The sequence below is a fragment of the Salmo salar genome, chromosome 01 (assembly GCF_965601325.2).
Source record: "Salmo salar chromosome 01, fSalSal1, whole genome shotgun sequence".
NCBI lineage: Eukaryota > Metazoa > Chordata > Actinopteri > Salmoniformes > Salmonidae > Salmo > Salmo salar.
Window position 1 is genome coordinate 182176336 of NC_138291.1, and position 22484 is coordinate 182198819.

A 22484-nucleotide genomic window follows, 5' to 3' on the forward strand; every position below is an offset into this window, starting at 1 on the left:
ACACACACACACACACACACACACACACACACACACACACACACACACACACACACACACACACACACACATTGAGCGGTGGCTCAGTTCTGTGGGCAGTAGAACAACGTGGCCTTTGTGGCCTTTGTATTGAATGATAAAAAGACACGATTTCTCTTTGATGTATGTGTGCTGCAGTGTACTCCAAGCTGATAGCATTAGCATCACATAGACACACAGGAACACTGTCATCATCATCATCATCATCATCATCAGCCAGGGAACCAGACAACAAACAGCAGACATCCACAACATCCCTGGCTAGGTAATAACCATTTAAAAATGGCAGTAATAGGAGAAATCACATCATTCTAAGGGAAAATATTTATCCAAATCAGCCAACACAACACTGATAAGAGGTAGAGTTTTCAACCGTAAACAGAATAACCATTAAGCCATGCAGGAGATGGATGACAGGGTATTGTCGAACAATCTACCCCTCACCAGGACACTTATCTACCCCTCACCAGGACACTTATCTACCCCTCACCAGGACACTTATCTACCCCTCACCAGGACACTTTCATTCGCTGACGTCACACTTCCACAAGGAGCTTTGTATAGAGTGAGAATAGTAGCTTATTGGACGAGTTGTGAATGAGACAGAGGAAGGAGACAGTAATTGGGACAGACAGACAGGACATGGAATGGACAGATAGGAAGGGTGAGAGGGGACAGAAAGGAAGTGGATGAGACTGTTAAGCACGGGGGCTAAGAGTGACATGACCTATGGCAGATTATAACTGTTCTTGGTCTTAGTAATAACTGTGTTTGATCTCACCGAAAGCAGCGGTCATAGCAGGGTCCATGGTGGGCTGTCCGTCTCCGGAGGGAAGGTCCAGACGGGTGAAATCTCGGCTCTTGTCGTTGTTGTACTTCACATTCAGGCTGGTCAGCTTGGAGAACTCCACGCGAAGAGTACAACACGCGTTATAGATGTTCTGGCCATCCAAAGTCTAGACAGACAGACAAACAGAAAGGGTGTTAGATCAAACAATTGAATAGGACAGACTTTCATTGGGACAACTGTATAACAAAGTATTCAGAAATGTGTAAACAATTTCATGGTAACTGGTACACAGTTATGTTTTAGTATCTCTCAGACCTCTATAACATGTTTTAGTATCTCTGGCCTCTATAACATGTTGAGTATCTCTGACCTCCATAACATGTTTTAGTATCTCAGACCTCCATAACATGTTTTAGTATCTCTCAGACCTCCATAACATGTTGAGTATCTCTGACCTCCATAACATGTTGAGTATCTCAGACCTTCATAACATGTTGAGTATCTCTGACCTCCATAACATGTTTTAGTATCTCAGACCTCCATAACAATGTTGAGTATCTCTGACCTCCATAACATGTTGAGTATCTCTGACCTCCATAACATGTTGAGTATCTCTGACCTCCATAACATGTTGAGTATCTCTGACCTCCATAACATGTTTTAGTATCTCAGACCTCCATAACATGTTGAGTATCTCTGACCTCCATAACATGTTGAGTATCTCTGACCTCTATAACATGTTGAGTATCTCTGACCTCCATAACATGTTGAGTATCTCTGACCTCTATAACATGTTGAGTATCTTTGACCTCCATAACATGTTTTAGTATCTCAGACCTCCATAACATGTTTTAGTATCTCAGACCTCCATAACATGTTTTAGTATCTCAGACCTCCATAACATGTTTTAGTATCTCAGACCTCCATAACATGTTGAGTATCTCTGACCTCCATAACATGTTGAGTATCTCTGACCTCTATAACATGTTGAGTATCTCTGACCTCCATAACATGTTGAGTATCTCAGACCTCCATAACATGTTGAGTATCTCTGACTTCTATAACATGTTGAGTATCTCTGACCTCCATAACATGTTGAGTATCTCTGACCTCCATAACATGTTGAGTATCTCTGACCTCTATAACATGTTGAGTATCTCTGACCTCTATAACATGTTGAGTATCTCTGACCTCTATAACATGTTGAGTATCTCTCTGACCTCCATAACATGTTGAGTATCTCTGACCTCCATAACATGTTGAGTATCTCAGACCTCCATAACATGTTGAGTATCTCTCTGACCTCTATAACATGTTGAGTATCTCTGACCTCTATAACATGTTGAGTATCTCTGTTCTCCATAACATGTTTTAGTATCTCTGACCTCCATAACATGTTGAGTATCTCAGACCTCCATAACATGTTGAGTATCTCAGACCTCCATAACATGTTGAGTATCTCTGACCTCCATAACATGTTGAGTATCTCTCTGACCTCCATAACATGTTGAGTATCTCTGACCTCCATAACATGTTGAGTATCTCTGACCTCCATAACATGTTGAGTATCTCTCAGACCTCCATAACATGTTGAGTATCTCTGACCTGTATAACATGTTGAGTATCTCTGACCTCCATAACATGTTGAGTATCTCTGACCTCCATAACATGTTGAGTATCTCTGACCTCCATAACATGTTGAGTATCTCTGACCTCCATAACATGTTTTAGTATCTCTCAGACCTCTATAACATGTTGAGTATCTCTGACCTCCATAACATGTTGAGTATCTCTCTGACCTCTATAACATGTTGAGTATCTCTGACCTCTATAACATGTTGAGTATCTCTGACCTCCATAACATGTTGAGTATCTCAGACCTCCATAACATGTTGAGTATCTCAGACCTCCATAACATGTTTTAGTATCTCTGACCTCCATAACATGTTGAGTATCTCTCTGAACTCTATAACATGTTGAGTATCTCTGACCTCCATAACATGTTGAGTATCTCTGACCTCTATAACATGTTGAGTATCTCTGACCTCCATAACATGTTGAGTATCTCTATAACATGTTGAGTATCTCTGACCTCTATAACATGTTGAGTATCTCTGACCTCCATAACATGTTGAGTATCTCAGACCTCCATAACATGTTGAGTATCTCTCTGACCTCTATAACATGTTGAGTATCTCTGACATCCATAACATGTTGAGTATCTCTGACCTCCATAACATGTTGAGTATCTCTGACCTCCATAACATGTTGAGTATCTCTGACCTCTATAACATGTTGAGTATCTCTGTTCTCCATAACATGTTTTAGTATCTCTGACCTCCATAACATGTTGAGTATCTCAGACCTCCATAACATGTTGAGTATCTCAGACCTCCATAACATGTTGAGTATCTCTGACCTCCATAACATGTTGAGTATCTCTCTGACCTCCATAACATGTTGAGTATCTCTGACCTCCATAACATGTTGAGTATCTCTGACCTCTATAACATGTTGAGTATCTCTGACCTCCATAACATGTTGAGTATCTCTGACCTCTATAACATGTTGAGTATCTCTGACCTCCATAACATGTTGAGTATCTCTGACCTCCATAACATGTTGAGTATCTCTATAACATGTTGAGTATCTCTGACCTCTATAACATGTTGAGTATCTCTCAGACCTCCATAAACAGAGACATGTATCACTAGCCACTTTAAACAATGCCGCTTTATATGTTTTCATACCCTACATTACTCATCTCATATGTATATACTGTATTCTATACCATCTACTGCATCTTGCCTATGCCGTTCTGCCATCACTCATTTATATATTTGTTTATGTACATATTCGTATTCATTCCTTTACACTTGTGTGTATAAGGTAGTTGTGAAATTGTTAGATTACTTGTTAGATATTACTGCACGGTCGGAACTAGAAGCACAAGCATTTCACTACACTCGCATTAACGTCTGCTAACCATGTGTATGTGACCAATACATTTGATTTGACATAGAGAAAGACATGGTCCTAGTGAAGAAGGAATCGCCCCTTTATAGTGTAGTGCACAGAGGGACAAATAACTTCTCCCATCATCAGAAAACCACAGTGTTTACATCTAGAAGAAGGAAATTACAGTAATGACATAATATGGGTCACTACAGTTACTGAACCACTCAGAGAATGTAGAACAGTTAATGCATCTGCATCTAGTCCACCCCAGGTAACTGCATCTAGTCCACCCCAGGCCACTGCATCTAGTACACCCCAGGCCACTGCATCTAGTCCACCCCAGGCCACTGCATCTAGTCCACCCCAGGCCACTGCATCTAGTCCACGACAGGCCACTGCATCTAGTCTACCCAGGCCACTGCATCTAGTCTACCCCAGGCCACTGCATCTAGTCCACCCCAGGCCACTGCATCTAGTCCACCCCAGGACACTGCATCTAGTCCACCCCAGGCCACTGCATCTAGTCCACCCCAGGCCACTGCATCTAGTCCACCCCAGGCCACTGCATCTAGTCCACGACAGGCCACTGCATCTAGTCTACCCCAGGACACTGGGACACTGCATCTAGTCCACCCCAGGCCACTGCATCTAGTCTACCCAGGACACTGCATCTAGTCCACCCCAGGACACTGCATCTAGTCCACCCCAGGCCACTGCATCTAGTCTACCCCAGGCCACTGCATCTAGTCTACCCCAGGCCACTGCATCTAGTCCACCCCAGGCCACTGCATCTAGTCCACCCCAGGCCACTGCATCTAGTCCACCCCAGGCCACTGCATCTAGTCCACCCCAGGCCACTGCATCTAGTCCACCCCAGGACACTGCATCTAGTCCACCCCAGGTCACTGCATCTAGTCCACCCCAGGCCACTGCCTCTCCATCCAGGGAGACAGGGAGACTGCTCTACCTCTCCATCCAGGGAGACTGCTCTACCTCTCCATCCAGGGAAACTGCTCTACCTCTCCATTCAGGGAGACAGGGAGACTGCTCTCATCCATTAGTGAAGACCTACAGCTGAACTTCATAATGAATGAACGAGAGCAATTTGAGAGCCATTTACAAGCAAACAGTCATAACGGAGAACATGATCTTGTTTTTCCTTTCCCCTAGCAATTTACAGAGCTTACAGAGTAGGGATTCTACCTCACTCTCAACCTCTCTTCCCCTGCCCCCCCCCCCTCGTCCCACAACCCCTCCCTCAAAAAAAGCTTGCAGGCATATAACATCTGTTCTTCAGAAGCAAAAAAGGGAAATAGCTCAAAAGGTAAGAACCTGTAGGACAGTGGTCGCCAACCTGGTCGATCTTCAAGGCATTCCTAGTCGATCACCAAACATGTGGCTATGAATTTGTGCATGAGGCAGATGCAGTGCGACTGGAGTTTTGCCATCAAGTGGAAGACAGTATCCCCTCTCTCTGGTTCAGTCTCACCGGAGGAAAGCAAGGAGAGAGCAGGGACCATGAGAGGCTCCCTCCCTCCGCTGACTAATGTTCAAAACAACTGGGAACTCGGAAATCTCACACTTCCGACTTCAGTGCGTTCAAGACAACTAGAAACTTTTTTTCCCCCAGTTCTCTTGGAAGCACCATAACCATCAGATGCAGATACAAAGCAAATTAAATCTGTGCCTTGCTGGAAGCCCCACCTTCCACAGGTGATAAGTGAGGCTTGGATTCATTCCTTCAATTATTCTACTCTTCACCTTGGTCTGAACAGGAACGATTCATGCTACTAAAACAAACAAAGTGGAACACAAGACTGTCTTACCTTGACCCAACTAAACTGTCTCTTAGTGGTAAAGCGTGCTCACCCCCTGGACGTTTTGTGCTGAAGTTAGTATGGTTCTAATGAGTTTCCTAATCACAAACATTTATTCTTCTCCCTTTAGTTTTCACTCTGCAATAAAACAATGTCAGTGGGCGTTTACAAAAAAGTAGCTGGGAGCCTGAATTACCATTAATTTATAAATACGTAGTGAAACAGAGGCATTGAGTGAGGTAGGTGATGAAAAGTAAATTAGTTTGGTCTTTTCACGAGGATGTGGTGATATACTGCCATCTGGTGGCGACTAGAAACAATTGCATAATAAGACCTATTATAAATTGATAGACTCGACTCGTGACTCGACCATTGGGGACTCGGACTTGGACTCGACTCAGACTTCAGCCATAGGGACTCGTGTCTCGACTTGGCCTTGAGTTTTAGTGACTCGACTACGACACTGGTGGCTGGTGTGTGTGATTTGAGATTTGTGGGCTCTAGCTACAGCCAGGTATAGCATGGAGATGGAGGAGGCCAGGCAGTAAAACACATCGTCCAATCTCTCTTCCTCCTAACACATGGGAGCTAGACAGCATTTTTATGTTTGCCCTGTGAATAAACAAACATCTATGCTGAAACCGAGTGCTCCTTTTTCTTTATTTTGGGATAGTGACCTGTTGAAGTGTCCTGGAGTAAGGAATATTCTTTGGGATAGTGACCTGTTGAAGTGTCCTGGAGTAAGGAATATTCTTTGGGATAGTGACCTGTTGAAGTGTCCTGGAGTAAGGAATATTCTTTGGGATAGTGACCTGTTGAAGTGTCCCGGAGTAAGGAATGTTTTTTGGGATAGTGACCTGTTGAAGTGTCCTGGAGTAAGGAATAATTTTTGGGGATAGTGACCTGTTGAAGTGTCCTGGAGTAAGGAATATTTTTGGGGGATAGTGACCTGTTGAAGTGTCCTGGAGTAAGGAATATTTTTGGGGGATAGTGACCTGTTGAAGTGTCCTGGAGTAAGGAATATTTTTGGGGGATAGTGACCTGTTGAAGTGTCCTGGAGTAAGGAATAATTTTTTCGGATTATCAAGTCCCTCAGTCGAGCACCTGATTCCCTTCATGTTCAAGCTAGACTGAAGCGTGTTTGGGTATGCTTTGCTACACCCGCAATAACATCTGCTAAATATGTGTACGTGACCAATCAAATTTGATACGATTTTTGAGCTCAGGTTTAAAGCATGGTTGGGGTTGTATTGGAAAAAAGACCAAAAGGCTAGATTGATAAAACCAAGGGTTGTAATGGAGACCAAGACTTATCTGGGCTAAACTGAGCTGAGAGGGAATATATGTGACATTATTAAGGCTTTTATCCAAACACATCAGGACATATCTGACATTATTAAGGCTTTTATCCAAACATATCAGGACAGAAATAGACAGACTGTAGATCCGGCTTCAGAATGAGATCTTTGTTATGCTCTCTCCTGCCTCTTCTGACTGCTGCGTGATGTTTTAGAGCTGCGCTGCTATTCCTCACAGTTACATCAGGATGTCTGACATCCAAAAACTGAGCCAAATACCTAGCCAGAGACCTAGCCAGAGACCTAGCCAGAGACCTAGCCAAATACCTAGCCAGAGACCTAGCCAGAGACCTAGCCAAATACCTAGCCAGAGACCTAGCCAGAGACCTAGCCAGAGACCTAGCCAAATACCTAGCCAGAGACCTAGCCAGAGACCTAGCCAAATACCTAGCCAGAGACCTAGCCAGAGACCTAGCCAGAGACCTAGCCAAATACCTAGCCAGAGATCTAGCCAGAGACCTAGCCAGAGACCTAGCCAGAGACCTAGCCAAATACCTAGCCAGAGACCTAGCCAGAGACCTAGCCAGAGACCTAGCCAAATACCTAGCCAGAGACCTAGCCAGAGACCTAGCCAGAGACCTAGCCAGAGACGTAGCCAAATACCTAGCCAGAGACCTAGCCAGAGACCTAGCCAGAGACCTAGCCAAATACCTAGCCAGAGACCTAGCCAGAGACCTAGCCAGAGACCTAGCCATATATCTAGCCAGAGACCTAGCCAGAGACCTAGCCAGAGACTTAGCCAGAGACCTAGCCAAATATCTAGCCAGAGACCTAGCCAGAGACCTAGCCAGAGACCTAGCCAGAGACCTAGCCAGAGACCTAGCCTAGCCATTTCAACCCCATGTGAGGAGGTACGTACCACTTTGGCGTGGTGGGCATTCATCGGCTCAGTACGTACCACTTTGGCGTGGTGGGCATTCATCGGGTCAGTACGTACCACTTTGGCGTGGTGGGCATTCATCGGGTCAGCATATTGTAGCAGGGCCTGGAACTGGTTGTTCTTGGTGAATGTGATGATCTTCAGGACTGTCCCGAACTTAGAGAAGATCTATGGAGACAAAACCAAAAAAACCCAGTTCATATAAACATATCTCTTAGGCTACTTAGCACCATACTCTCATTCAGTATTCTGTGTTATGACCTGGGCTCCTCTCAATTCATCTTTCCTTGATTCCTCTCTCCACATCTTCTCAAAGGGCATTTCGGAGAAGGTCAGAGGGGAGGGACTATTAAGATAGAGCCATAGTGCAATGGTGCATTACCTCCAGAGAGACAAGGTAGAAGAGGTTAAAGGTCAGGGTTACCTGGTGCATTACCTCCAGAGAGACAAGGTAGAAGAGGTTAAAGGTCAGGGTTACCTGGTGCATTACCTCCAGAGAGACAAGGTAGAAGAGGTTAAAGGTCAGGGTTACCTGGTGCATTACCTCCAGAGAGACAAGGTAGAAGAGGTTAAAGGTCAGGGTTACCTGGTGTAGGACCTCCAGAGAGACAGGGAAGAAGAGCTTAGAGGTCAGGGTTACCTGGTGCAGGACCTCCAGAGAGACAAGGTAGAAGAGGTCAGAGATCAGGGTTACCTGGTGCAGGACCTCCAGTGATACAGGGTAGAAGAGGTTAAAGGTCAGGGTTACCTGGTGTAGGATCTCCAGTGATACAGGGTAGAAGAGCTTAGAGGTCAGAGATCAGGGTTACCTGGTGCAGGACCTCCAGTGATACAGGGTAGAAGAGCTTAGAGGTCAGAGATCAGGGTTACCTGGTGCAGGACCTCCAGTGATACAGGGTAGAAGAGCTTAGAGGTCAGAGATCAGGGTTACCTGGTGCAGGACCTCCAGTGATACAGGGTAGAAGAGCTTAGAGGTCAGAGATCAGGGTTACCTGGTGCAGGACCTCCAGTGATACAGGGTAGAAGAGGTTTTCTACAATGATGCGCAGCACGGGGCTCTGTCCTGGCATCAAGGCTCCATCACTGCCCGATGCTGAACCGCCCAACGCCATGTTCCCAGAATGCACTGCGTTGACTGCCTGCAACGCTGCCTGAGCTCTCTGTTGGGGAAAGGAGTAGAGAGGGGAAGAGAGGGAGGAGAGTGGAGGAAGAGGGGGGAAGAGAGGGAGGAGAGTTGAGGAGGAGAGGAGGAGAGAGGGAAGAGTGGAGGAGAAGGGGAAAGAGAGGGAGGAGAGTGGAGAAGGAGAGGAGGAAGAGAGGAGGAGAGTGGAGGAAGAGAGGGGGAAGAGAGGAGGAGAATGGAGGAGAGTGGAAGAAGAGAGGGGAAGAGAAGGAGGAGAGTGGAGGAGAAGAGGGGGAAGAGACAGGGTAGAGGGGGAGGAGAGTGGAGGAGAGAGGGAAGAGAGGGAGGAGAGTGGAGGAGAGAGGGGGGAGAGACAGGGTAGAGGGGGAGGAGAGTGGAGGAGAGAGGGAAGAGAGGGAGGAGAGTGGAGGAGAGAGGGGGGAGAGACAGGGTAGAGGGGGAGGAGAGTGGAGGAGAGAGGGAAGAGAGGGAGGAGAGTGGAGGAGAGAGGGGGGAGAGACAGGGTAGAAGGGGAGGAGAGTGGAGGAGAGAGGGAAGAGAGGGAGGAGAGTGGAGGAGAGAGGGGGGAGAGACAGGGTAGAGGGGGAGGAGAGTGGAGGAGAGAGGGAAGAGAGGGAGGAGAGTGGAGGAGAGAGGGGAAGAGAAGGAGGAGAGTGGAGGAGAAGAGGGGGAAGAGACAGGGTAGAGGGGGAGGAGAGTGGAGGAGAGAGGGGGAAGAGAGGGGGGAGAGTGGAGGAGAAGAGGGGGAAGAGACAGGGTAGAGGGGGAGGAGAGTGGAGGAGAGAGGGGGAAGAGAGGGGGAGAGTGGAGGAGGAGAGGGGGATGTTGGGTTTAACACCCCAAACAATAAAAATATGATATACAATAACTTAATAATTTATTGTCATAATGTGGAGAGAGCGAGAAAGAGGAAGACAGAGATTGAGAGAGAGAGAGAAAGAGAGACAGACAGAGACAGAGAGACAGAGAGAGAGAAAGAGGAAGACAGAGATTGAGAGAGAGAGAGAGCGAGAAAGAGAGAGAGAAAGAGAGACAGACAGAGACAGAGACAGATACAGAGACAGAGAGAGAGAGAGAAAGAGAGAGAGATAGAGAGAGAGAGAAAGAGGAAGACAGAGATTGAGAGAGAGAGAGAGAGAGAGAGAGAGAGATAGAGAGAGAGAGAAAGAGAGAGAGATAGAGAGAGAGAGAAAGAGGAAGACAGAGATAGAGAGAGAGAGAAAGAGAGAGACAGACAGAGACAGACAGAGAAAGAGAGAGAGATAGAGAAAGAGAAAGACAAAAGAGAACGAGAGAGAGGTTGTAACATGATATTGTACAGTAGATTAGTGCTAGCTAGAATCAGCAGAACATTGTGGACTGGACACGCCTGCTGCTGGACTGTCATATCACACAATCTATTTCCAAATGGCACCCTATAACCTACAGTATAACGTGTAACCTACAGTATAACCTGTAACCTACAGTATAACCTGTAACCTGTAACCTACAGTATAACCTGTAACCTACAGTATAACCTGTAACCTGTAACCTACAGTATAACCTGTAACCTACAGTATAACCTGTAACCTGTAACCTACAGTATAACCTGTAACCTACAGTATAACCTGTAACCTGTAACCTACAGTATAACCTGTAACCTACAGTATAACCTGTAACCTGTAACCTACTGTATAACCTGTAACCTATAGTATAACCTGTAACCTACAGTATAACCTGTAACCTGCAGTATAACCTGTAACCTACAGTATAAGCTGTAACCTGTAACCTACAGTATAACCTGTAACCTACAGTATAACCTGTAACCTACAGTATAACCTGTAACCTACAGTACAACCTGTAACCTGTAACCTGTAACCTACAGTATAACCTGTAACCTACAGTACAACCTGTAACCTACAGTATAACCTGTAACCTACAGCATAACCTGTAACCTACAGTATAACCTGTAACCTACAGTACAACCTGTAACCTGTAACCTACAGTATAACCTGTAACCTACAGTATAACCTGTAACCTACAGTATAACCTATAACCTACAGTATAACCTGTAACCTACAGTATAACCTGTAACCTGTAACCTATAGTATAACCTGTAACCTACAGTATAACCTGTAACCTGTAACCTACAGTATAACCTGTAACCTACAGTATAACCTGTAACCTACAGTATAACCTGTAACCTACAGTATAACATGTAACCTACAGTATAACCTGTAACCTACAGTATAACCTGTAACCTACAGTATAACCTGTAACCTACAGTATAACATGTAACCTACAGTATAACCTGTAACCTACAGTATAACCTGTAACCTGTAACCTACAGTACAACCTGTAACCCACAGTATAACCTGTAACCTGTAACCTACAGTATAACCTGTAACCTACAGTATAACCTGCAACCTACAGTATAACCTGTAACCTACAGTATAACCTGTAACCTGTAACCTACAGTATAACCTGTAACCTACAGTATAACCTGTAACCTACAGTATAACCTGTAACCTGTAACCTACAGTATAACCTGTAACCTACAGTATAACCTGTAACCTGTAACCTACAGTATAACCTGTAACCTATAGTATAACCTGTAACCTACAGTATAACCTGTAACCTACAGTATGACCTGTAACCTACAGTATAACCTGTAACCTGTAACCTACAGTACAACCTGTAACCTACAGTATAACCTATAACCTACAGTATAACCTGTAACCTGTAACCTACAGTACAACCTGTAACCTGTAACCTACAGTATAACCTATAACCTACAGTATAACCTGTAACCTGTAACCTACAGTATAACCTGTAACCTACAGTGTAACCTGTAACCTACAGTATAACCTGTAACCTACAGTATAACCTGTAACCTACAGTATAACCTGTAACCTACAGTGTAACCTGTAACCTACAGTATAACCTGTAACCTACATTATAACCTGTAACCTGTAACCTACAGTATAACCTGTTACCTACAGTATAACCTGTAACCTACAGTATAACCTGTAACGTGTAACCTACAGTATAACCTATAACCTACAGTATAACCTGTAACCTGTAACCTACTGTATAACCTGTAACCTGTAACCTGTAACCTACAGTATAACCTGTAACCTACAGTATAACCTGTAACCTACAGTATAACCTGTAACCTGTAACCTACAGTATAACCTGTAACCTACAGTATAACCTGTAACCTACAATATAACCTGTAACCTACAGTATGACCTGTAACCTACAGTATAACCTATAACCTACAGTATAACCTGTAACCTACAGTATAACCTGTAACCTGTAACCTACAGTATAACCTGTAACCTACAGTATAACCTGTAACCTACAGTATAACCTGTAACCTGTAACCTACAGTATAACCTATAACCTACAGTATAACCTGTAACCTACAGTATAACCTGTAACCTGTAACCTACAGTATAACCTATAACCTACAGTATAACCTGTAACCTACAGTATGACCTGTAAACAGTCTTTAGTGCTTTTAACCAGGGCCCATAGGGAATAGGTTGTTTGGGACGCACACACAGTGGCTGTTCAGGGCAAGGACCATGTACTGTCCATGTGGTGGACTCTGATTGGTCAGGTTGGACTGTCCTAAACCCCTGATTGGTCAGGTTGGACTGTACTCAGCCCCTGATTGGTCAGGTTGTACTGTACTCAGCCCCTGATTGGTCAGGTTGGACTGTACTCAGCCCCTGATTGGTCAGGTTGGACTGTACTCACCCCCTGATTGGTCAGGTTGTACTGTACTCAGCCCCTGATTGATCAGGTTGGACTGTACTCACCCCCTGATTGGTCCGGTTGGACTGTACTCACCCCCTGATTGATCAGGTTGGACTGTACTCACCCCCTGATTGGTCCGGTTGGACTGTACTCACCCCCTGATTGGTCAGGTTGGACTGTACTCAGCCCCTGATTGATCAGGTTGGACTGTACTCAGCCCCTGATTGGTCAGGTTGGACTGTACTCAGCCCCTGATTGGTCAGGTTGTACTGTACTCAGCCCCTGATTGATCAGGTTGGACTGTACTCAGCCCCTGATTGGTCAGGCTGGACTGTACTCAGCCCCTGATTGGTCAGGCTGGACTGTACTCACCCCCTGATTGGGCAGGTTGGACTGTACTCAGCCCCTGATTGGTCAGGTTGGACTGTACTCACCCCCTGATTGGGCAGGTTGGACTGTACTCAGCCCCTGATTGGTCAGGTTGGACTGTACTCAGCCCCTGATTGGTCAGGTTGGACTGTACTCAGCCCCTGATTGGTCAGGTTGGACTGTACTCACCCCCTGATTGGGCAGGTTGGACTGTACTCACCCCCTGATTGGTCAGGTTGGACTGTACTCAGCCCCTGATTGGTCAGGTTGGACTGTACTCAGCCCCTGATTGATCAGGTTGGACTGTACTCAGCCCCTGATTGGTCAGGTTGGACTGTACTCAGCCCCTGATTGGTCAGGTTGGACTGTAGTCAGCCCCTGATTGGTCAGGTTGGACTGTACTCAGCCCCTGATTGGGCAGGTTGGACTGTACTCAGCCCCTGATTGGTCAGGTTGGACTGTACTCAGCCCCTGATTGGTCAGGTTGGACTGTTCTCACCCCCTGATTGGTCAGGTTGGACTGTACTCACCCCCTGATTGGGCAGGTTGTCTGTCTTGAGTTCGCGGTGGTTGGAGTACTGGATGTAGACCGGCTGGTTGCGGACGTGAGGTGTTGCTGTGGTGTAGTAGTTCACCATGGTGATCGCTGCCTCTTCAGAAGCCATTTCTATAAAAGCCTGGTCGGTTAGGGAGGGAACACAGGGACACTAAAGTTAGACACTTAGTACAACACAAAGCTATAGGGGGAAAACGGAAAACGGAAACGTGAACGTGATATTTTGTTGGCCCTGATCTCACTTCATTAAAGTAGTGTTGAACCTGAGACTGTTGAATGAGAATGATGCTGGGTAGTAATCGACCATGGTTTGTTTCAGAAGACAGCTGCACGTTAGCTAGGTAGGTACTGGGCCTGATCATTTCTTACGGATGCTACAGAAGCCTAGGAAATCTCATAAAATCATATAGTCGTCTCAGTGGTACAAATATTAACATCTGATCTGCGATGTCATTTAGTTGTCCTTCCGGCTTCTGCACCTTTAAGAGACAATACTATAGGGACAATGAAACTGATTCAGGAAAACCCGTGCAGTGGAGTATAATATGACTAGGATGGTATTGAATAAGAATCACTCAGACTCATCTCATTATGAGATGCTGAACTCTTTGCAGGTAGAACATAGCACCTCTTATGACAGCTAATCAAACCCATCAAGCCAAATAAATTGGACAGTATCAAATAAAATACAATGGTATTCGTCACATGCTTGGTAAACAACAGGTGTAGACTACCAGTGAGATGCTTGGTAAACAACAGGTGTAGACTAACAGGTAAATACTTGGTAAACAACAGGTGTAGACTAACAGGTAAATGCTTGGTAAACAACAGGTGTAGACTAACAGGTGAAATGCTTGGTAAACAACAGGTGTAGACTAACAGGTAAATGCTTGGTAAACAACAGGTGTAGACTAACAGGTAAATGCTTGGTAAACAACAGGTGTAGACTAACAGTGAGATGCTTGGTAAACAACAGGTGTAGACTACCAGTGAAATGCTTGATAAACAACAGGTGTAGACTAACAGGTAAATGCTTGGTAAACAACAGGTGTAGACTAACAGGTAAATGCTTGGTAAACAACAGGTGTAGACTAACAGGTAAATGCTTGGTAAACAACAGGTGTAGACTAACAGGTAAATGCTTGGTAAACAACAGGTGTAGACTAACAGGTAAATGCTTGGTAAACAACAGGTGTAGACTATCAGTGAAATACTTGGTAAACAACAGGTGTAGACTAACAGGTAAATGCTTGGTAAACAACAGGTGTAGACTAACAGGTAAATGCTTGGTAAACAACAGGTGTAGACTAACAGGTAAATGCTTGGTAAACAACAGGTGTAGACTAACAGGTAAATGCTTGGTAAACAACAGGTGTAGACTAACAGGTAAATGCTTGGTAAACAACAGGTATAGACTAACAGGTAAATGCTTGGTAAACAACAGGTGTAGACTAACAGGTAAATGCTTGGTAAACAACAGGTGTAGACTAACAGGTAAATGCTTGGTAAACAACAGGTGTAGACTACCAGGTAAATGCTTGGTAAACAACAGGTGTAGACTAACAGGTAAATGCTTGGTAAACAACAGGTGTAGACTAACAGGTAAATGCTTGGTAAACAACAGGTGTAGACTAACAGGGAAATGCTTTGTAAACAACAGGTGTAGACTACCAGTGAAATGCTTGGTAAACAACAGGTGTAGACTACCAGTGAAATGCTTGGTAAACAACAGGTGTAGACTACCAGTGAGATGCTTGGTAAACAACAGGTGTAGACTAACAGGGAAATGCTTGGTAAACAACAGGTGTAGACTAACAGGTAAATGCTTGGTAAACAACAGGTGTAGACTACCAGTGAGATGCTTGGTAAACAACAGGTGTAGACTAACAGGGAAATGCTTGGTAAACAACAGGTGTAGACTAACAGGTAAATGCTTGGTAAACAACAGGTGTAGACTACCAGGTAAATGCTTGGTAAACAACAGGTGTAGACTAACAGGTAAATGCTTGGTAAACAACAGGTGTAGACTAACAGGTAAATGCTTGGTAAACAACAGGTGTAGACTAACAGGGAAATGCTTTGTAAACAACAGGTGTAGACTACCAGTGAAATGCTTGGTAAACAACAGGTGTAGACTACCAGTGAAATGCTTGGTAAACAACAGGTGTAGACTACCAGTGAGATGCTTGGTAAACAACAGGTGTAGACTAACAGGTAAATGCTTGGTAAACAACAGGTGTAGACTAACAGGGAAATGCTTGGTAAACAACAGGTGTAGACTAACAGGGAAATGCTTGGTAAACAACAGGTGTAGACTAACAGGGAAATGCTTTGTAAACAACAGGTGTAGACTACCAGTGAAATGCTTGGTAAACAACAGGTGTAGACTAACAGGTAAATGCTTGGTAAACAACAGGTGTAGACTACCAGGTAAATGCTTGGTAAACAACAGGTGTAGACTAACAGGTAAATGCTTGGTAAACAACAGGTGTAGACTACCAGGTAAATGCTTGGTAAACAACAGGTGTAGACTAACAGGTAAATGCTTGGTAAACAACAGGTGTAGACTAACAGGTAAATGCTTGGTAAACAACAGGTGTAGACTAACAGGTAAATGCTTGGTAAACAACAGGTGTAGACTAACAGGTAAATGCTGACTGACAGGACCTTCCCAACAATACAGAGAGAAAGACAATAGAGAAACAATAGAAAAGTAATAACACCTAATAATAAATACACAATGAGTAACAATAACGAGTAACGATAACGAGTAACGATAACGAGTATGCATCAGAATTGAGCCTACATCAGTTTTGTGCGATGTATTGTTGTCTCTACCTTGTGCTGTTGTCTGTGCCCCAATAATGTTTGTACCATGTTTTGTGCTACTGCCGTGCTGTGTTGCTACCATGTTGTTGTCATGTTGTGTTGCTACCATGTTGTTGTCATGTTGTGTTGCTACCATGTTGTTGTCATGTTGTGTTGCTACCATGCTGTTGTCATGTTGTGTTGCTACCATGCTGTTGTCATGTTGTGTTGCTACCATGCTGTTGTCATGTTGTGTTGCTGCCATGTTGTGTTGTCGTCTTAGGTCTCTCTTTATGTAGTGTTGTGTTGTCTCTCTTGTCGTGATGTGTGTTTTGTCCTATATTTATATTGTATTTATTTATTTTTAATCCCAGGCCCCCGTCCCCGCAGGAGGCCTTTTGCCTTTTCATTGTAAAATAAGAATTTGTTCTTAACTGACTTGCCTAGTTAAATAAAGGTTAAATTAAATTAAATTAAATTAAATTAAATTAAAAGAACATCCAGGACATGTAGTACCTCTATTCTGGTCTTACCATTATATTTCCATTGGAATGGGAAAGGGTCCTTCCTTATCTAGCCTCCAATTAACCTTGATTAAAATGTTGAACCCTCCAACCCTGTCCTGCACCCCATTGGTGCTCATTAAAAGTAGTGCACTACATAGGGAATAGGGTGCCATTTGGGACGTCTCCAAAGTTTCCTACTTCTGGTCTGAATTGGCATCTTCGTAATAAAGGCGGACCTCCGTATCCCATGCAGTAGGCCCGCATTAAATCACATCACATTTTATTTGTCACATGCTGAATACAACAGGTTGACCTTAGAGTGAAATGCTTACTTACAAGCCCTAAACCAACAATGCAGTTGAAGAAATAGAGTTAAGAAAATATTTACTAAATAAACTAAAGTAAAAATGTAATAAAAAGTAACGCTATACAATAACGAAGCTATGAACATGGGGTACCGGTACAGAGTCAATGTGGAGACTATATACAGGGTATTACGGTACAGAGTCAATGTGGAGGCTATATACAGGGTATTACGGTACAGAGTCAATGTGGAGGCTATATACAGGGTGTACCGGTACAGAGTCAATGTGGAGGCTATATACAGGGGGTACCGGTACAGAGTCAATGTGGAGGCTATATACAGGGTATTACGGTACAGAGTCAATGTGGAGGCTATATACAGGGGGTACCGGTACAGAGTCAATGTGGAGGCTATATACAGGGTGTACCGGTACAGAGTCAATGTGGAGGCTATATACAGGGGGTACCGGTACAGAGTCAATGTGGAGGCTATATACAGGGTATTACGGTACAGAGTCAATGTGGAGGCTATATACAGGGGATACCGGTACAGAGTCAATGTGGAGGCTATATACAGGGGGTACCGGTACAGAGTCAATGTGGAGGCTATATACAGGGGGTACCGGTACAGAGTCAATGTGGAGGCTATATACAGGGGGTACCGGTACAGAGTCAATGTGGAGGCTATATACAGGGTGTTACGGTACAGAGTCAATGTGGAGGCTATATACAGGGAGTACCGGTACAGAGTCAATGTGGAGGCTATATACAGGGTATTACGGTACAGAGTCAATGTGGAGGCTATATACAGGGTGTTACGGTACAGAGTCAATGTGGAGGCTATATACAGGGGGTACCGGTACAGAGTCAATGTGGAGGCTATATACAGGGTATTACGGTACAGAGTCAATGTGGAGGCTATATACAGGGGGTACCGGTACAGAGTCAATGTGGAGGCTATATACAGGGTATTACGGTACAGAGTCAATGTGGAGGCTATATACAGGGGGTACCGGTACAGAGTCAATGTGGAGGCTATATACAGGGGGTACCGGTACAGAGTCAATGTGGAGGCTATATACAGGGGGTACCGGTACAGAGTCAATGTGGAGGCTATATACAGGGTATTACGGTACAGAGTCAATGTGGAGGCTATATACAGGGGGTACCGGTACAGAGTCAATGTGGAGGCTATATACAGGGTATTACGGTACAGAGTCAATGTGGAGGCTATATACAGGGGGTACCGGTACAGAGTCAATGTGGAGGCTATATACAGGGGGTACCGGTACAGAGTCAATGTGGAGGCTATATACAGGGGGTACCGGTACAGAGTCAATGTGGAGGCTATATACAGGGGGTACCGGTACAGAGTCAATGTGGAGGCTATATACAGGGTATTACGGTACAGAGTCAATGTGGAGGCTATATACAGGGTATTACGGTACAGAGTCATTGTGGAGGCTATATACAGGGTATTACGGTACAGAGTCAATGTGGAGGCTATATACAGGGTGTTACGGTACAGAGTCAATGTGGAGGCTATATACAGGGGTACCGGTACAGAGTCAATGTGGAGGCTATATACAGGGGGTACCGGTACAGAGTAAATGTGGAGGCTGTATACAGGGGGTACCGGTACAGAATCAATGTGGAGACTATATACAGGGGGTTCCGGTACAGAGTCAATGTGGAGGCTATATACAGGGGGTACCGGTACAGAGTCAATGTGGAGGCTATATACAGGGGGTACCGGTACAGAGTCAATGTGGAGGCTATATACAGGGGGTACCAGTACAGAGTCAATGTGGAGGCTATATACAGGGGGTACCGGTACAGAGTCAATGTGGAGGCTATATACAGGGGGTGCCGGTACAGAGTCAATGTGGAGGCTATATACAGGGTATTACGGTACAGAGTCAATGTGGAGGCTATATACAGGGGGTACCGGTACAGAGTCAATGTGGAGGCTATATACAGGGTATTACGGTACAGAGTCAATGTGGAGGCTATATACAGGGGGTACCGGTACAGAGTCAATGTGGAGGCTATATACAGGGGGTACCGGTACAGAGTCAATGTGGAGGCTATATACAGGGGGTAACGGTACAGAGTCAATGTGGAGACTATATACAGGGGGTACCGGTACAGAGTCAATGTGGAGGCTATATACATGGGGTACCGGTACAGAGTCAATGTGGAGGCTATATACAGGGGGTACAGGTACAGAGTCAATGTGGAGGCTATATACATGGGGTACCGGTACAGAGTCAATGTGGAGGCTATATACAGGGTGTTACGGTACAGAGTCAATGTGGAGGCTATATACAGGGGGTACCGGTACAGAGTCAATGTGGAGGCTATATACAGGGGGTACCGGTACAGAGTCAATGTGGAGGCTATATACAGGGGGTACCGGTACAGAGTCAATGTGGAGGCTATATACAGGGAGGTACCGGAACAGAGTCAATGTGGAGGCTATATACAGGGGGTACCGGTACAGAGTCAATGTGGAGGCTATATACAGGGGGTACCGGTACAGAGTCAATGTGGAGGCTATATACAGGGGGTACCGGTACAGAGTCAATGTGGAGGCTATATACAGGGTGTTACGGTACAGAGTCAATGTGGAGGCTATATACAGGGGGTACCGGTACAGAGTCAATGTGGAGGCTATATACAGGGTATTACGGTACAGAGTCAATGTGGAGGCTATATACAGGGGGTACCGGTACAGAGTCAATGTGGAGGCTATATACAGGGTATTACGGTACAGAGTCAATGTGGAGGCTATATACAGGGGGTACCGGTACAGAGTCAATGTGGAGGCTATATACAGGGGGTACCGGTACAGAGTAAATGTGGAGGCTACATACAGGGGGTACCGGTACAGAGTCAATGTGGAGGCTATATACAGGGGGTACCGGTACAGAGTCAATGTGGAGGCTATATACAGGGTATTACGGTACAGAGTCAATGTGGAGGCTATATACAGGGTATTACGGTACAGAGTCAATGTGGAGGCTATATACAGGGGGTACCGGTACAGAGTCAATGTGGAGGCTATATACAGGGTATTACGGTACAGAGTCAATGTGGAGGCTATATACAGGGTATTACGGTACAGAGTCTTTGTGGAGGCTATATACAGGGTATTACGGTACAGAGTCAATGTGGAGGCTATATACAGGGTGTTACGGTACAGAGTCAATGTGGAGGCTATATACAGGGGTACCGGTACAGAGTCAATGTGGAGGCTATATACAGGGGGTACCGGTACAGAGTCAATGTGGAGGCTGTATACAGGGGGTACCGGTACAGAATCAATGTGGAGACTATATACAGGGGGTACCGGTACAGAGTCAATGTGGAGGCTATATACAGGGGGTACCGGTACAGAGTCAATGTGGAGGCTATATACAGGGGGTACCGGTACAGAGTCAATGTGGAGGCTATATACAGGGGGTACCAGTACAGAGTCAATGTGGAGGCTATATACAGGGGGTACCGGTACAGAGTCAATGTGGAGGCTATATACAGGGGGTACCGGTACAGAGTCAATGTGGAGGCTATATACAGGGTATTACGGTACAGAGTCAATGTGGAGGCTATATACAGGGGGTACCGGTACAGAGTCAATGTGGAGGCTATATACAGGGTATTACGGTACAGAGTCAATGTGGAGGCTATATACAGGGGGTACCGGTACAGAGTCAATGTGGAGGCTATATACAGGGGGTACCGGTACAGAGTCAATGTGGAGGCTATATACAGGGGGTAACGGTACAGAGTCAATGTGGAGACTATATACAGGGGGTACCGGTACAGAGTCAATGTGGAGGCTATATACATGGGGTACCGGTACAGAGTCAATGTGGAGGCTATATACAGGTGGTACCGGTACAGAGTCAATGTGGAGGCTATATACATGGGGTACCGGTACAGAGTCAATGTGGAGGCTATATACAGGGTGTTACGGTACAGAGTCAATGTGGAGGCTATATACAGGGGGTACCGGTACAGAGTCAATGTGGAGGCTATATACAGGGGGTACCGGTACAGAGTCAATGTGGAGGCTATATACAGGGGGTACCGGTACAGAGTCAATGTGGAGGCTATATACAGGGAGGTACCGGAACAGAGTCAATGTGGAGGCTATATACAGGGGGTACCGGTACAGAGTCAATGTGGAGGCTATATACAGGGGGTACCGGTACAGAGTCAATGTGGAGGCTATATACAGGGGGTACCGGTACAGAGTCAATGTGGAGGCTATATACAGGGGGTACCGGTACAGAGTCAATGTGGAGGCTATATACAGGGGGTACCGGTACAGAGTCAATGTGGAGGCTATATACAGGGGGTACCGGTACAGAGTCAATGTGGAGGCTATATACAGGGGGTACCGGTACAGAGTCAATGTGGAGGCTATATACAGGGGGTACCGGTACAGAGTCAATGTGGAGGCTATATACAGGGGGTACCGGTACAGAGTCAATGTGGAGGCTATATACAGGGGGTACCGGTACAGAGTCAATGTGGAGGCTATATACAGGGGGTACCGGTACAGAGTCAATGTGGAGGCTATATACAGGCGGTACCGGTACAGAGTCAATGTGGAGGCTATATACAGGGGGTACCGGTACAGAGTCAATGTGGAGGCTATATACAGGGGGTACCGGTACAGAGTCAACGTGGAGGCTATATACAGGGGGTACCGGTACAGAGTCAATGTGGAGGCTATATACAGGGGGTACCGGTACAGAGTCAATGTGGAGGCTATATACATGGGGTACCGGTACAGAGTCAATGTGGAGGCTATATACAGGGGGTACCGGTACAGAGTCAATGTGGAGGCTATATACAGGGGGTACCGGTACAGAGTCAATGTGGAGGCTATATACAGGGGGTACCGGTACAGAGTCAATGTGGAGGCTATATACAGGGGGTACCGGTACAGAGTCAATGTGGAGGCTATATACAGGGGGTACCGGTACAGAGTCAATGTGGAGGCTATATACATGGGGTACCGGTACAGAGTCAATGTGGAGGCTATATACAGGGGGTACCGGTACAGAGTCAATGTGGAGGCTATATACAGGGGGTACCGGTACAGAGTCAATGTGGAGGCTATATACAGGGGGTACCGGTACAGAGTCAATGTGGAGGCTATATACAGGGGGTACCGGTACAGAGTCAATGTGGAGGCTAT

At 45.4% G+C, this 22484-nt stretch overlaps 1 protein-coding gene across 5 annotated transcripts in view; it reads right to left on the reverse strand.

Moving 5' to 3' along the window:
• Window positions 1-22484, reverse strand: part of LOC106572778 (polypyrimidine tract-binding protein 3) — a 135556-nt gene that overhangs the window by 35058 nt on the left and 78014 nt on the right. For 2 of the 5 annotated variants that reach the window (XM_082957037.1, XM_082957044.1), the window contains exons 4-7: window positions 13630-13776; window positions 8835-9002; window positions 7900-8010; window positions 821-995 (exon numbers count right to left, since the gene is read on the reverse strand). In XM_082957037.1, the coding sequence (XP_082813163.1) occupies window positions 821-995; window positions 7900-8010; window positions 8835-9002; window positions 13630-13776 (601 nt within the window). Of the gene's footprint in view, window positions 1-820; window positions 996-7860; window positions 8011-8834; window positions 9003-13102; window positions 13116-13629; window positions 13777-22484 lie in introns of those variants that run through there. The other 3 variants (XM_082957035.1, XM_082957036.1, XM_082957039.1) reach the window with 2 other exon arrangements.